Source organism: Engystomops pustulosus, chromosome 2 (genome assembly GCF_040894005.1).
Source record: "Engystomops pustulosus chromosome 2, aEngPut4.maternal, whole genome shotgun sequence".
Lineage (NCBI taxonomy): Eukaryota > Metazoa > Chordata > Amphibia > Anura > Leptodactylidae > Engystomops > Engystomops pustulosus.
The window spans coordinates 45,833,576-45,849,979 of NC_092412.1; the positions used below are offsets into that span (position 1 = coordinate 45,833,576).

At 40.6% G+C, this 16,404-nt stretch overlaps 1 protein-coding gene across 2 annotated transcripts in view; it reads right to left on the reverse strand.

The window, feature by feature from the left end:
* TRPC4 (transient receptor potential cation channel subfamily C member 4) overlaps positions 1 to 16,404 on the reverse strand; it is a 125,094-nt gene that overhangs the window by 5,114 nt on the left and 103,576 nt on the right. For both annotated transcript variants that reach the window (XM_072134444.1, XM_072134445.1), the window contains 3 exons: positions 7,805 to 7,944; positions 6,312 to 6,634; positions 1,990 to 2,185 (listed from right to left, as the gene is read on the reverse strand). In XM_072134444.1, coding sequence (XP_071990545.1) covers positions 1,990 to 2,185; positions 6,312 to 6,634; positions 7,805 to 7,944 — 659 coding nt within the window. The remainder of the gene's footprint in view (positions 1 to 1,989; positions 2,186 to 6,311; positions 6,635 to 7,804; positions 7,945 to 16,404) is intronic.

The following is a 16,404-nucleotide window of genomic DNA, read 5'->3' on the forward strand; positions in this document are numbered from 1 at the left end:
AACTCCTACAGCTGATTACTGTAGCCTAGGGCTAAAGTACAGTGAATTACCAACATCCAGAGGTCTGTTTATAACTAGGGGTCGTCTGTAAGTTGGGTTTTCTTAAGTAGGGGGCCGCCTGTAGTGTATGTGCTGTATCTTTGAATATTGTGTGTTATTACTGTATGCATGTGTATATATAGTGTACATATACTATATGTGTAATAATATGATGTATATATACTATGGGGGTCATTTACTAAGGGCCCGATTCGCGTTTTCCCGACGTGTTACCCGAATATTTCCGATTTGCGCCGATTGTACCTGAATTGCCCCAGGATTTTGGCGCACGCGATCGAATTGTGGCGCATCGGCGCAGGCATGCGCACGACAGAAATCGGGGGGCGTGGCCGAACGAAAACCCGACGTATTCGGAAAAAACGCCGCATTTAACCCCTTAACGACTTGGCCTTTTTTAGTTTTTTCACTTCCATTTTTCACTCCCCACCTTCAAAAATCTATAACTTTTTTATTTTTCCACATAAAGAGCTGTGTTATGGCTTATTTTCTATTGCACTTCGTAGTGGCGGTATTTAATATTCCATGGCGCGTACCGGGAAGCGGGAAAAAAATTCCAAATGCAGTGAAAATGGTGAAAACACACATTTGCAACGTTTTCTTGTGGGCTTGGATTTTACAGCTTTCACTGTGTGCCCCAAATGACATGTTTACTTTATTCTTTGGGTTGCTACGATCACAGGGATACCAAATTTGTACAGGTTTTATAATGTTTTCATACATTTAAAAAAATTAAAACCTCCTGTACAATTTTTTTTTTTTTATTTTGCCATCTTCTGGCGCTAATAACTTTTTCATACTTTGGTGTACAGAGCTGTGGGTGGTGTCATTTTTTGCGACTTTTGATGGCGTTTTCATTGCTATCATTGTTAGGACTGTACGACCTTTTGATCACTTTTTATTAATTTTTTTATATTTTCCAAAATGGCAAAAAAATGTCATTTTTGACTTTGGACGCTATTTTCCGTTACGGGGTTAAACGCAGTGAAAAAACGTTATTATATTTTGATAGATTGGACATTTTCGGACGCGGCGGTACCTAATGTGTTTATGATTTTTACTGTTTATTAATATTAATATCAGTTCTAGGGAAAGGGCGGTGATTTGAATTTTTAGGTTTTTTTAATATAATTTTTTTTTTTAACTTTTTTTTACTATTACTTTAACTATTTTTCAGACTCCCTAGGGTACTTTAACCCTAGGTTGTCTGATCGATCCTACCATATACTGCCATACTGCAATATGGCAGTTTATGGTGATTTTACTCCTTATTCATTACAATGTGCTGATAGCACATTGTTATGAATGGGTTAAAACGAGACAGCATCGGGCCTTCGTGAGACCCGATGCTGTCATGGCAACGGATCACCGCTCCCCGTGATGTCATCGGGGAGCGGCGATCCGCGGCAAGATGGCGGCGCCCATGCGGCGCCATCTTTTTGAAGCCTCCGGCAGCATTGCCGGCGGCGATCGCCGTGAAAGCACCCGCGATCGGTGCTACCGGTGTTAGCGGTAAGCCTTTGCTGCAATATGCAGCAAAGACTTACCGGCTATGGAGAGGGCTCGGCCCGCGAGCCCTCTCCATGCACCGGGACCCGGCGCGCGCTTATCTTCACTCAGCCCGAGCCGGTGAACTCCAGTGCGTTCAGATGCTTTTCAGCGCAGCAGCGCCACATGGTGGACGGCGGAGGAACTACCTTATTAAATCCCGGCCAGACCCGAATCCAGAGCAGAGAACGCGCCGCTGGATCACGAATGGACCGGGTAAGTAAATCTGCCCCTATATGTGTATGTAACTATATTTATATGATGTGAATAGCGTATAAATATGTGTCAGTGTATAAATATGTATATTTAGTTAAGGAGTCTGCTATGGGGGTCATCCTCTCCTAGTTACGCCCTTAGAGGTAAGTAATATAAAATATATCTTACAGCGATGAGCTGGTAGGAGTTGTTCATCATGGCAATTAGCATGTTGAGAAGAACAACCAGGGAGATTACATTGTAGGTTCCAAACATGGTTGCACCAACAAACGATGTGAATGTGTGCTTTGGTTCCACATTCGTAACATACAGATTGATGAGTCCGAAAATTGACCAAAATAGAGACTGCAGTGTTTCGAATAACCTGGAAAAATAAGAGCAAAATTATTTAAAAATCAAAATCACAAAAATTCATATTCAACCCCTTAAAGGCGCAGCCAATTTTTTACTTAAAGGGAACCTGTCACCAAATTTCACAAATACAGCTAGTGACAGGTTCCCATAGAGTCCTATTAACTAACTGAGACTCTTCTTTAGATGAAAATTGTTTCCCTCACATCATTATAAATCAACTTTTTATTATTTTACATGGTATCAGAGGGGGCGTGCCCTGCTCGACTAGCCCCTCCCATCAACACCTCCCCGTGTCCCAAGCTTCATATCAGCATGTCAAGTGACCAGGGTGACATCATCACAGGTCCTTTAGTCTCCTAACATTAGCAAACCATGCACTATGAATATAGCTGATCACATAGCAGTATCAAGGCATTATTACAGCATAAGACTACAGGGATAAGATGCATTTTTCACTGATACCATTTTGGGGTGGCTATGACATATGGATGAAAATGTAGTAACTGTTTTGTGTGTGTGTGTGTGGGGGGGGAGTTGTAGAAAAACCCTCAATTCTATAAATGAGTTTTTACTTTTCTTTTGGCATACACCCTAAGTAACATGTTGTTTTTATTCTATGGGTCAATATGATTACTTTGACACTAAATTTTTGTAACTTTGATTAAGTTTTTTAAGAAAAAAATCTATCATTTTTACATCGCTATATTCCACGTGGCATAACACTTTGAATTTTGTGTCCATAATGCTGGATGAGAGCTTGTTTTTTGTGAAACAAGTTGTACTTTACAATAGTACCATTTTTATAGCATTTTATGTGGGACAAAATCATATTTTTTGGTGGGTTTTTTCATTTTTTTTACTTCAATCATTGTGCAGGTTCAATAATGATTTTGCTTTATTGTACGGGTCATTACAGACCTGGCAATACTATAAATAAGGGGTTTGAATGATGATTTTCGCTTTTTTATGTTAAATGTCACTTTTATATGTAGCAGGCTTCGGGGACATTTGTTATTGTAAGTTATTGGTTTATTTCTTTATTTAAAAACATTTTTAAAACCTTTTGATTTGTCCCAATATGGAACTTGAACATGCAATAATTTGGTTGCTTGTTCATTATCAACCATGCAAAAGTAATGTATCCCTGTCAGCCTGTGCTGTGATAGGACCGCACAGGCATTTACTATGGACAGCGTTTGGCGCCCCCTGAAAACACTTATTTAATTTAACATTTTCTTTTAGGCACTCTGAATTTCATTACTAGTTTAGGTCTAGTTAAGGGGTCTCTCAGGAATATGGAAACCCCCAATTGGGGTACGAACAGGGGAAAAGAAAAGCTCCCAGTTACCCCACTGCTCCATTACTTTCAATTTTCTCCACGACTGGAAGTTCCAGAGCAACGTAGATCTCGCTTCAGCCAATGTGGACCTTGCCACTTGGCTGAAGTGACGGGGGACCAGGAGGTCATGGCAGGGTAAGTGGGTTTTCCTTCTCTGCCCACCCTGCGTTAGCCCCAGAAGGGCTTCGCGTATTCCTGGAAAACCCTTCTGTAAGGCAATTCCATTAAGCATGTGGGGTAAACATAGTAGGAATACACACGTCTAATTTAGCAATCTAAAAAAATGTTGCATTATTTTTTATAACCATTTTAATTTTGTACTTTGTCATCTGTTTATCACCGAGAACCCTAATATTATCAATTAGAAGATAATAAAAAGAAATTCACTTCCATTTTCAACATCCCAACTATTTATAGTCACATCAAACCAGATTTCAAGGGTCTTGCCTGGAGGTGGATGAAAAAATATTAATGAGCTTATAGCTTGTAATTGTAGCTGCAGGGGTCCTTCCTCTTGTGCCTGGGTAATTGTAGGTTATTACTTAACCATATCACTTATCCAGAATGTAGATTATTAGAAATGTTCTGACTTTGACGCAGCGTATGACCACCGTGTGTCTGAAAGCAGGGTTTTCATTTCGTGATACTACTGATCTTTCCTTAGGATTGGTCAGCAATAGCAGATTGTTGGTTATAGACATCAGGCACCTCCAGCAATCAGCTCTACTCTGCTGCACAATAGGCACTCATCTGCAGGAGAGGCTAGGTCTATAGGAGACTTCTGCATGGGGCCCCCTTTCCCTTAAAAAGTCTACATATTTGTAAACACTCACATTTATATACTCATACACACACATTCATACTCTTGCAAACACATATATTTATATATTTATATACTTATACAAATAGTTCACATACACACAGGGGCATAACTACAGTAGTAGCAGCCATAGCAGCTGCTGTGGGGCCCAAAGTGTCAGGGGCCCCATCATCTGATCTGACAAAAGCGCAGGATGTGCACCATTACATACATATATGTACATACATATATGTGATGTATATATGCTGTATGTGTATGTATACGATGTATGGTGTGTAACTCATACAAGTGAGTATAGAAATAAGTATATATTTGAAGTGGGAAGGGGCCCCATTCAGAAGCCTGCTTTGGGGCCCTGCCTCTCCTAGTTACGCCACTGCATACACATATAGTATACATTCATCAGCTAAGTACACATACAATATATACACACCATATATACAAAAACATACAATATACACACATACAGCATACACCAGATATACACTCAGTACCATGTACAGAAATACATGATATACACACACATACAGCATATATATACATACAGTACCATATGCAGTCATACAGCATATACACATCTATACATTTATACACTCATGCACACATATGTATGCACTCAGACAGTCTTCTAATCCCATGGGGTAACTGCTGACACCATGACATTTTTTTGCATTGTATGTCTCTTTATATGTTTATAGGGCTTATGGGCATTTTTATTAATTTATTTTTATTTAAGAACTTTTTATTTTTATTTTTAAATTTCTTCCACCAAGAGACATGAACAAGCAATCATCTGACTGCTTGTTCATGATAATATCCTATGTCAGCCTATGCACATGGGGAGCTTACAGGCACTGCCCTGGGTCCCTGATCAGACCTCAGAGCTGCCATGACAGTGATAGGTGCCCCTCCCCCACCAAAGATAGAACAGGGAAGGGGGGGATAATCTTGGGAGATACCCCTGGCAGGCACGTTAAATGTTGCAGTCAGTTACAGCTGACACCACGTGTATGCCGATGCCAGCTCAGCTCCAATCTCGAGCTGAGCCGGCATCAGCTCTTTGTCCGTTATATCGATAAGAGGTTAATTCAATGGTGCTGTACAATACCATCCTTGGTATTGGAGATAAAAAGATCTATTCATCAATTTATAGATTTGATACAAATACGAAAGCTAACCCCTATGACAAAATTTGTAGAAAATTAACAAAATATTGGGTTTAAAGGACTACAGGGGTTACGTGCCAATTTACAAAACAGTTGGAACCACCTCAATTTAGACAAATTTGATTTTTATTTAAACTGACGATTAGAGATGAGCTTGATGCTCGTTCGAGTATTAGCGTACTCGAAATGGCTCGTTGCTCGGACGAGTATTTCGCCTGCTTGAGAACGAGCTTTCACTTAAGGAAACATAGTGAAGAACAGTGAAGAACTCAGTGAACACAGGATCATTAAGGATCATTTAAGTGAAGAACACAGTGAAGAACACCGTGAACACAGTGAAGAACACATTGCAGATGTTTCCGTACATCTGCTAACTTATCAGAAGACATTAGTGCAGAAAGGTGTTCTTCACAATAGTATGTGAAGAACAATATGTGTGAAGAACACATTGCAGACGTTTAACACGGGTCATTCTCCTTTTTGAAGTTCCATGCATATTCCATTGAATTAAAAAAACGAAGAAACAGGACTGACTTCCTTATTTCTCAATAACATGACACATTTTATTGCAGAGCCTTGGTCCCCTTAAAAAATGCTCGAGTCTCCTTTTGACTTCAATGGGGTTTGTTATTCGAAACGAGCACTCGAGCATCGGGAAAAGTTCGACTTGAGTAACAAGCACTCAAGCATTTTAGTGCTCGCTCATCTCTACTGACGATGCTTCAATGATTCACTCATCTCTACTTGGCATTTTTGATGCTCATAATAAAACATAATATATAAATAATAATTTTTGTGGGTCACAACTTACGTGGAGAAGGCGTTGTTCTGAATTTCACACCTAATGCCAGTGCAGTTCTTGGTGTTGTTGGTTGTATCATAATTGAAGTATAATTGATTCAATCCATTAGCAAATGCCAGTAACACAAGACAGTAAATAAAGAGAAACTTTAGAATATCCAGAAGCATTCTTCCTAAAGAGATCTGCAGGGGACCCAGGTGAGAATTAGCTGTGAACAATGAGATCAATCTCAATGAGCTGAATATATTTGCTATTGCGAACAAGGCTTCAGCGACTAAGGTTGGATGCCACGTGTCCCAGAGGTGACGTTCAGTCGCCTTTTCATGCCTGTACTAAAACAACAGAAAAAAAATGATGTTACAAGTTAAAAATTCCTCATATAGATCATACATATAGCATCACTTGTCGGATGACTTGGAGAATTTTGCCCCCTTTGCCTCATCCAGTAGTAATATATCAAGTTATTTTTTTAGTAAGTGGGTTCTCCATGCAGTGTCTTACACTGATGCAGACATCAGGTATGTTTTTCATAATTTTTAAGTGGCTGATCTTGCTTTGTAGCAGATAACTGTGCCCCTGATGCTTCCCCCCATCTTGCTGCAGATGATGCTGCCTGAGGTAAGAAGCTCAGCTCGCCTCCTAGCTAGTGCACCCCTGCTTTGAGGTTGTGCCAAGTGTGCACCACTTAGCCATGGATCCTTAGGGAGGATCTTGAGACATTATGAGATGTTTCACTACTTCATCAACTCTGCATTTCTGCATTTTGGTAACTTTTGGCACCCAATATACTAAAAAGGCTACCTCGTGAAAGGTGGGTGGTGCCAATTTGTTTGCTGGAATTGTGGACTGCTCATTTCACAGTAAAGATCCTAATTAGCATATTGAGCACCAAAGATAAAGACACACATTGCTTGGCAATGGTGGCTGCTAGAAAATTTGTGGAAGAATCAGCGATAAGTGATAACTATTAACTTTTTAATGTCTCAGCCCTTATCCATTAGGGGCGGCCAAATAAAAAAATAAAAAAAACATACCCTCATATTCTGTATACTTTTTTTGCTTTGCTGTGTATCTGACTGTTATTGCTTGTGTCCTTGACTATTCTTTGCCTTTCAATTTTTTACCTTTCTGCTATTTTGGTTCTGACTTAGTTTGCCTGACCACACTATTTGACTGTCTGCTTCTCTTGTTTGGATTTGTGCACAGAACACAAAGACAAAAAAAGGATGGACCATTGTCCAGTCTTTGCCTTTGATTCAGCACTGGGTCGGCAAGTAGACAGGGAAAGCAGTTTTTGGAAGCGCAGGGCTTGCACATCTTTCCTCTCTTGAGAGAGGCACTTTATTTTAAGGCAAGATAGAACAATCACCTTTAGTACCACCCCATGATAACGAGATATGACACATTTTTAAAAAACATAATAAAATACAATCATAATAAAGCATATTTGAATTTCATATAATGTTATACATAATAAAACATTTTAGTTAGTCGAATTTTACCTTGCAATATACAACAATTTTTAATGAAATAGTTGCCAAGTACAATGCATTCATGACGAAATCCATCAGGTTCCACCAGTCATGGACATAATCCTGAAATCCTCCGTCCCACATCTGTTTAATTTCAGCCCATATGATACCTGTTTGTTGTAAAAATATTTTAACAATTCAGTATATCATTGCACAAAGAACTAATTTGACAGCAGAACATCTATCCAATGCCAGGTATATTATACATTCAATCAATAGCGACTCATAAAATCTACATGTGCTAAGTGTTTGTCTTTAAAGGGATTTTCAAAAGAAACAAGTTAAGCCCTTATCCAAAGAATAGGGCCTGACTTGCTGATCCGTGGTCTCAGTGTTGGTATCACGAGAATGGGGGTCTGATGTGGTCTGATGTAAACCATGGGACATTTAATCATAGATCCAGGTACTGTGACTGTGGTCATTTTTTTTTACATTTGTTATCCATGGCCTTTTTCCTTATAACAACAACTTTTAAAATTATGCTAATGAGCCAGAAGGGCTCTGGGGGTGTTACCAGAGCCCCTACATGCTGCAGCTTCACAGGTTATGTGATATTAGAGCAGGCAATAGGAGATTGTCAGTGCTGAGTGTTACCAGAGCCCCTACATGCTGCAGCTTCACAGGCTGTGTGATATTACAGCAGGCAATAAAAGATTGTCAGTGCTGAGGGAGCAGGGGGATATGTGCTCCTGTACAGTGTAACAGCCTGTGAAGCTGCAACCCGGCGATGCTATGGCAATGTCCCATCTCCTTTCCAGGGCCCTTCTTTAAATAAATAAATATGACCCATTTCAGATAGCAATAAATGTTCTGCTTAGATTTTACTGTAAGACTAACAATTGCACAATACACCGCGTCAGAATAGAATGTAATGTCTAAACACATTAGACCTCATGGTCGCCCATAAAACAGAACATGACAGCTATTCTCTATCTCTCTGTTCTTGCTTTTGCTTGTAATAATTTCATACAAAGTTTTTTCAATATGAACATAGTCTTGAGATATATATAAATTCAAAATCATCTGTAAAATCCTGTATTCTGGATTACTGAGAGCAGATTACAACCCCGTTATCTAATATATTTTTAGGCTTGTGGGAAAGTAAGAATGAACAGAACGACGCAGAGAGATGTTTTTCCAGTCTTGACACAACAGTCTCGCAGTATATTTCACCATCTATTTTTACAGACGAGATAAAAACCAGGATAAAATAAGCATTATTTATAATCTAACCATTATTCAAAACCAATGCCATGTAAATTATCATCTTTGTGTACATTTATAATATGTTATGCAAAATTGTGTAATTATAGGAAAATGACACATAAATGCATCGTCTACGGCTGCAGCTGATTAACCCCCTAGTGGCCAAAAGGGACTGTTTGAAGGTTTATGAAATATAGCAGCTGGTAGGACACTATTTACAAATTGCTCCACTCCTCTGTTCTATAACATGCTGCCTGCAGATAGGACACTATTTATAATCTTCTCAGCTCCTCCTGCTCTATGACATGCTGCCTGCAGATAGGACACTATGTACTATCTGCTCAGCTCCTCCTGCTCTATAACATGCTGCCTGCAGATAGGATAATATGTACAATCTGCTCAGCTCATTCTGCTCTATAAAATGCTGCCTGCAGATAGGACACTATATACAATCTGCTCAGCTCCTCCTGCTCTATAACATGCTGCCAGCAGATAGGACACTATTTACAATCTGCTCAGCTGTTCCTACTGTATAAAATGCCGCCTGCAGATAAGACACTGTTTACAATCTGCTCAGCTCCTCGTGCTCTATAACATTCTGCCTGCAGATGGGACACTATGTACAATCTCCTTGGCTCCTCCTGCTCTATAACATGCTGCCTGCAGATGGGAAATTATTTACAATCTGCTCAGCTCCTCCTGCTCTATAACATGCTGCATGCAGATAGGACACTATGTACAATCTGCTCAGCTCATTCTGCTCTATAAAATGCTGACTGCAGATAGGACACTATATACAATCTGCTCAGCTCCTCCTGCTCTATAACATGCTGCCTGCAGATAGGACACTATTTACAATCTGCTCAGCTGTTCCTACTCTATAACATGCCGCCTGCAGATAAGACACTGGGGCAGATATACTTACCCGGTCCATTCGCGATCCAGCTGCGGGTTCTCCGTCGAGGATTCGAGTCTTCCGGCAATTCACTAAGGTAGTGTGCCCGATGTCCACCAGGTGTCACTGCTGCGCTGAAGTCTGTCGGAGTTCACTGGAGTTTACCATCCGTTGCTGGGTGCAGGTAAGCGGACATTTGAAAAAAAAAATGTGCAGTTTGTCCGAATCCATCGGGTTTGCCGACAGCCACGCCCCCCCCCCATTTCCGTGCATGCCGGCGCCGATGCGCCACAAACCGATCACGTGCGCCAAAAACCCTGGGCAATTCAGCGCAATTTTCGGGAAACCCGACGAAAAAAGGCGATTTTGGCCCTTAGTAAATGACCCCCACTGTTTACAATCTGCTCAGCTCCTCATGCTCTATAACATGCTGCGTGCAGATAAGACACTATTTACAATCTGCTCAGTTTCTTCTGCTGTATAACATGCTGCCTGCAGATGGGACACCACTTACAATCTCATCAGCTCCTCCTGCTCTATAACATGCTGTCTGCAGATAGGACACTATGTACAATCTGCAAAGTGCCTCCTGCTCTATAACATGCTGTCTGCAGATAGGACACTGTATACAATCGGACCAGCCCCACATGCTCTATAAAAACTACAAACTACATTTATTTTTATGTAGGTCAAGTTTATGAATACAGATTTGCTTTATTTGGGAAGTATGGGCATTGCCAGCAAGCAACACTGACATTTTGGTATTCATGAAACCCAGTATTATACACACCTCCTAATAAATTGAATATTTTATGTTGTGCTCTTATTTTTGCATGCTGCTATAAATAAAGGTTCTAGTCCTTAATACCTGGATATTTGCGCCATACTGTATACAATTATCACACAATGTATCTTCTTTCCACAAAAACAAAAAACATAATATATACTGTAGCCCATTCCAAAATGCCATCTGTGTTGCTAGGGAAATGAATGAACTATTAAACATTTTATAAGGGGAGATACAAATTTAGCTATCATGAAATATTAAAACCCTGTATATTTTCTTCTTGGCATCACTTGAGCTTTAAATGTGAGTGTTAGAAATCATATTAATAATTGAATGTTTAAATCTGATTATTTCTATGTGTATGACACAAAATAGAAATATTGGCAAGCAATCTTTCCACTCAGCAAAATCCCTTTTAAAGAGTTGCCTTGGATTTATTAATTGTTGTAGTTCACCTCCATTTAAGTGAATAAAGATGAGCTGGGGAGATGTCAGTGCAGGGGATTTAACTGATATCGCCCAGCAAAATCAAGCATGAGGGGCACTTACTCATAGATCCAGGCATTGTGACTGTGGCAATCTTCTTATGTGTTATCCGTGGCCTCCTTTGCGTCAAAAATCAACTTTCATAATTATGCTAATGACCCAGAAGGACTCTGGGGGGTGTTACCAAAGCTGAAGCTTTACATTCTGTCTCTCCCTCCTCCTGCTATCTCAGCACTTGCCCCTCTTAATGCTTTAATCTCACACTGTGGGAGGGGGGAGTGCTCCTGCAAGTGCCCCTGCTTTATCATGCTTGATTATGATAGAGGGGATTGTCATGGCTGATAACGTATTACTACTCTCCCACTGTTTGTCTATAAAGCTCTCGGCCGTGAGCTTTAGCAACTTCTGTTTTTACCTGGCTTTAGTATTCTATTAACACGATCTTCTAACAGAACTGCTTATTTCTCTCTGCCCAGCACATCTTTTTTTATCTAGGAAGTGAAAAAAGAAACAGAGAGATAACTAGATTTTGCTGAGATATACCTAAAATACTATATAGATAGACAGTGAGCAGAATGTTGAAGTTCACTGGTCACTGCTATATTACCAAATTTTATTAATTTAAGTTACCAACATAAACATAGAACAAACATCCATGGAGCAAAGATAAAAGCATTTAAAAAGGATGCATGCCAGTGCACCCATAGGTGAGAGAACAACTGGAGCCTGACACCAGATATTGTCAGGTCATCCAGACCTGGGCCACCCACAATTGAATCCCACAAACACTCTAGCTAGGATATATGAATGTGTGGCGGCTGGGTATGTGTATACATCAACTGCAGTGGGATAACCACTAGCAGTGACCTCATCATGAAATGATGGAGATCTGTGCACTGAGGAAGCTGCGGTTGGCGTCGGAACGCGTGGAGCGACCTCTCCTGAGCCCTCACCCCCATCCCACACTCGCTGGTAACATATAGGCATTGGCTTATCTTGGGCGGTATGTGTTTTGTGGGCAATTTTTCTCACTCCACGATATAGAGGATACTCTGCACCATCAGTGCACAGATCTCCATCATTTCATGCTGAGCCCACTGCTAGTGGTTATCCCACTGCAGTTGATGTATACACATACCCAGCCGCCACACATTCATATATCCTAGCTAGAGTGTTTGTGGGATTCAATTGTGGGTGGCCCAGGTCTGGATGACCTGACAATATCTGGTGTCAGGCTCCAGTTGTTCTCTCACCTATGGGTGCACTGGCATGCATCCTTTTTAAATGCTTTTATCTTTGCCCAATGGATGTTTGTTCTATGTTTATGTTGGTAACTTAAATTAATAAAAAATTTTGTCTTTTGGCTACTTGACTTGGCTACTTTTTTATTATACAGGCTGTTTGGGATTAGATCCCAAATCTTTCTACACTGCTATATTACCAAACACAGGGAGAGCAGCAATAGACAGCAGCATCCATAGATGCTCACTTTTGTATATAGGGTGGAATATGGATCTCCTTCACAACAAAGTGAAATTATCTAAGAACACATTCGGCATGAAGATCTTTCTGTGCTGTGCATTAAACTGCTCCATATCACTCGCTTTCTTGTGTAGGTAAAAGTTGTTGCAGGCTGCTGGTTGGATAGTACAGCAATTCCTCAAAGCAGAAGGAAGGGGCTATAAAGGGGACTCACTGCATGGGTGAAAGACTGCCGAAATTATAAATAGTCCTGCCGCTACTAACAACATGGTCAAACAGTACGGTCAAAACTGCTGACAGATATTCCCTTTATTACACTGATGAATGTTCAGCTTGCTGCTATTTTTGGCTTACATCAGTAGAATAATTTGCAATGAATGCATTACTTAGGTATTCTGTTTCAAAAATACCATTTAGATTTCTTTGCTTACTTGTTTGCGACACATTTGTCTAAAAATACACACAGCTTGTAAAATGCGAAGGTCGAAAGTGACACTGCCAAGGTAAGCAGTATTTCCTCTACTTTAATCCAAATCTTTAAATTGTCAGAGATAAATTGTGTCCATGCCTGTGCAATGCTGATATGAAGCCCAGCATGTGACAATGAAAAGCCGACTATGGAGACTGCTGGCTGGGGGGAGACAAGCAAACTTTCAGAATATCTATAAAATCTGTGTGACATTAATTGTGGATGTTTTATGTTATTATTTGATTTAACTGTTTGGATGCTTTCTGCTTTCTAACAAATTCTTAAAACTCAAGTCAATTGCTTTTGAAATTCAGTAGCAGTTCTCTCCTGCCTGTACTTATTTCTGGAAAAACTGCTGGAGAGGGAGGGGCTGCTGCTCCCTGCTCACTCTGGAGGGAAGAGGGGAGGTCAGTAGTGATGTGCAGTTCATCTCAATGGGGCACATTTACGCCTTGCGTTGTCCGATGAGGATTCGGGTCTGCCGCTATTCACTAAGATTGTGCGTCCAATTTCCTGCATGTGTCGCTTCCCCGCTGAGGTCCCCCGGAGTTCACCTTCTTCTTCCTGGTGCATGTAAGTGCTGATCTTGCGACACAATTTGCTTTTTAAATTCTGTGGTTTGTCCAAATCAGTCGAGTTGTCCGACATCCATGGCCCCCGATTTGTGTCTCATGCAAACCGACGCCAAAGCGACACAATCTGATCGCCTGCGCCAAAAACCCAGGGCAATTCAGGGCAAAACGGAAAAAAACCCTGAAACCCGACGGTGTTTGGACCCTTAAATGTGCCCCATTATGTTAATATGGATAATTTGACTCAGCTTACTAAAAAGAGCCAGCCCTTCTAGCTCCCGAAGGGCTCCCTATTTAGCTCTCCTGGGAGATATTTTCAGATGGTTAGCCCCCAAAATACACTCCAATTTAACCTTTTTTGTATACAGTTTGAAGGGGCATGGTAGCCCTATTAGGGGTTGGCTTAAACTATTACGGTCAGGGTCAGGGTCAAGTGAGCCATCTTAGTGAGCCTCTGTAGTGTATGTCAAAGAGCTCATTTGTGAACTACACATCTTAAGGTCATGTGATATTGCTCTCTGTGTGTAGCTGGCAGGGGAGCCTTATGTTTGTGCAGATCTATGTATGAAGTCTCCTAAACATAATAATGAGTAAATAGGTCTTTCCAATCAATCCCTCCATCCCATTAGCTGATTCTTCAGAACTTTCTTTGGCTCTCTCTGCAGCTCAATCTATGTCATAGAGGAATCTCACTGGATTTGCTAAGTGACTTCAGATGCTTTTGAGGAGTTACTTTGCACCAAAGCACCATGGGAAGTGAGGGCAGCATATAACTGACTCAGCTCAGAGCAAACACAGGAAGAGGTAAGTCTCTGCTCTGCTGCTGAGGAAGTTTTCTGACAAGTAGCTTCAGAACATAAAATGAAAGAAAGAAAAGAACAAGCAGCACAGTATGGACATGGCAGATCTAAATTATATATGTCTACCCAGAAAGCAATGTAAGACACCACCTAGATCTCTGCTTGGAGGAGTAGTCCACCCATACTACTAAGAGTTTCGCTTAGACTAGAGAACATACTGTGGCTAATACAGCCCAGATATAAAGTATTTTACAGCTCAACCACTTAACCTTCCAAAACCTACTATAAATGATGGTGTTAACGATTATTAACGTCCTAACACTTACATCCTCTTAACATTTACATACTGGTAAACTCTCAAAATCTGTATACCAACATGTCTAGCCACATGTTTGATGCACTGGCATTTGTAACAGAGTTATAATTCAAGATCTGACTACATACAGGGTTCGTTTGTAGTCTGTAAGTTTTGGTAACATGTCTGAATTTCCTGTGTACAAAACCATAGTACTACTTTCTAACTATAAATTATTTGGAAAGTTGTTTATTCCTTTAATATAGTGGATACCCATTACCAGGGCCAGTGCCACCACTGGGCATACCTGGGTGAGAGCCGGAGCCTAGAGTTGCTGGGTTGGGCCCACATAAGCCTGTACATTAGGAATCCATGGGTTGAGGGGGCTGTATCTAATGAATCCATAGGGAGTGAGTGGCGATTTTTTATATAAAATAACCATTAGGGGGCTGTTTGATAAACTAAGGAATATTTTAGGAAACAGGAGTTTCTGAACTTTTAATGCCGCCATGTGAGTTTACTGCAAAGGGGCCCACTGAGGCTCTGTCGCCAAGGGGCCTAGTGAAACCTGGAGCCGACCCTGCCAATTTCCCTCAAATATAATTAGTGTTCTAATGATTATCAGTATGGGGCATTACAACGATCTTGGCTTAACCCTTGCATACGTTTGAGAAGTCCACATTTTCACCTCCCACACAGTGCCGTTTACAGGCTTCTATTTACCAGCTGTAGAGATAGATGAATAATTACTTTCCTATATAATCAGTTTTAAGTGAACACATCAAGTCATTATTGTGCAGTAATTAAGTGCACCGTGCACCTCTGTAACCAAATATAGAAGCATAATTGTTTATCACTTGTTTTCATTCGTCATCTGGTTTTTCTCAGGAGTTAGACTTTTTCTAGTTACTTTGCAATGCTGTTTCCTTTGTTAGAGGCAAACAATACTGGTCTGCTGAATCCCGCTTTCCTATGGCCAGCATGGAATAATGTTTGTTAAAGTACAATCTATTGGTCATTATTTTGAACAATGTACAGCCTGCAGCTCCTGAAATTCACAGATGGACAGATATGACCAAAATAGATTGTTAAAAGTTCCTGTGGGTTAGCTATAAAAAGCCAATCCTTAAAGGGGTATTCCCAAAAAGACAAGTTTCTTATATGTCTCAAGAGAAACAACATAACACATTCTCTAATTCACTTTTAGTAACAAAAATACAGCATTTAACAGATATAAGTCCATCCTGTCTCTATCAGTCCTGGTGTACACAATTTCAGTTGCCCCTAGACACGACCCTGTAACTTCTGACTTTAGGGTCAGGCCCCCATGCTGCATTTCTGTGTGAGGCCGTGCTTGTTGAGTTTCTGTGTCTTTCTGTTCTGAGCCCTGTAGACACGCCCCCTGAATGGAGCTCAGAGACACTCACTGATTCACTTCCTGCCAGCACCACAACGTGAGCAGAGGAAAGCTGCAAACTACAAACTAAAAGGTGATCCGAAGGGGTAGGCAGGCACAATTCTGTCAGAACAGAGATGTAGAATAGCTAAAAGTGTAACAGTGTAAAAGTCTGTCAGCCT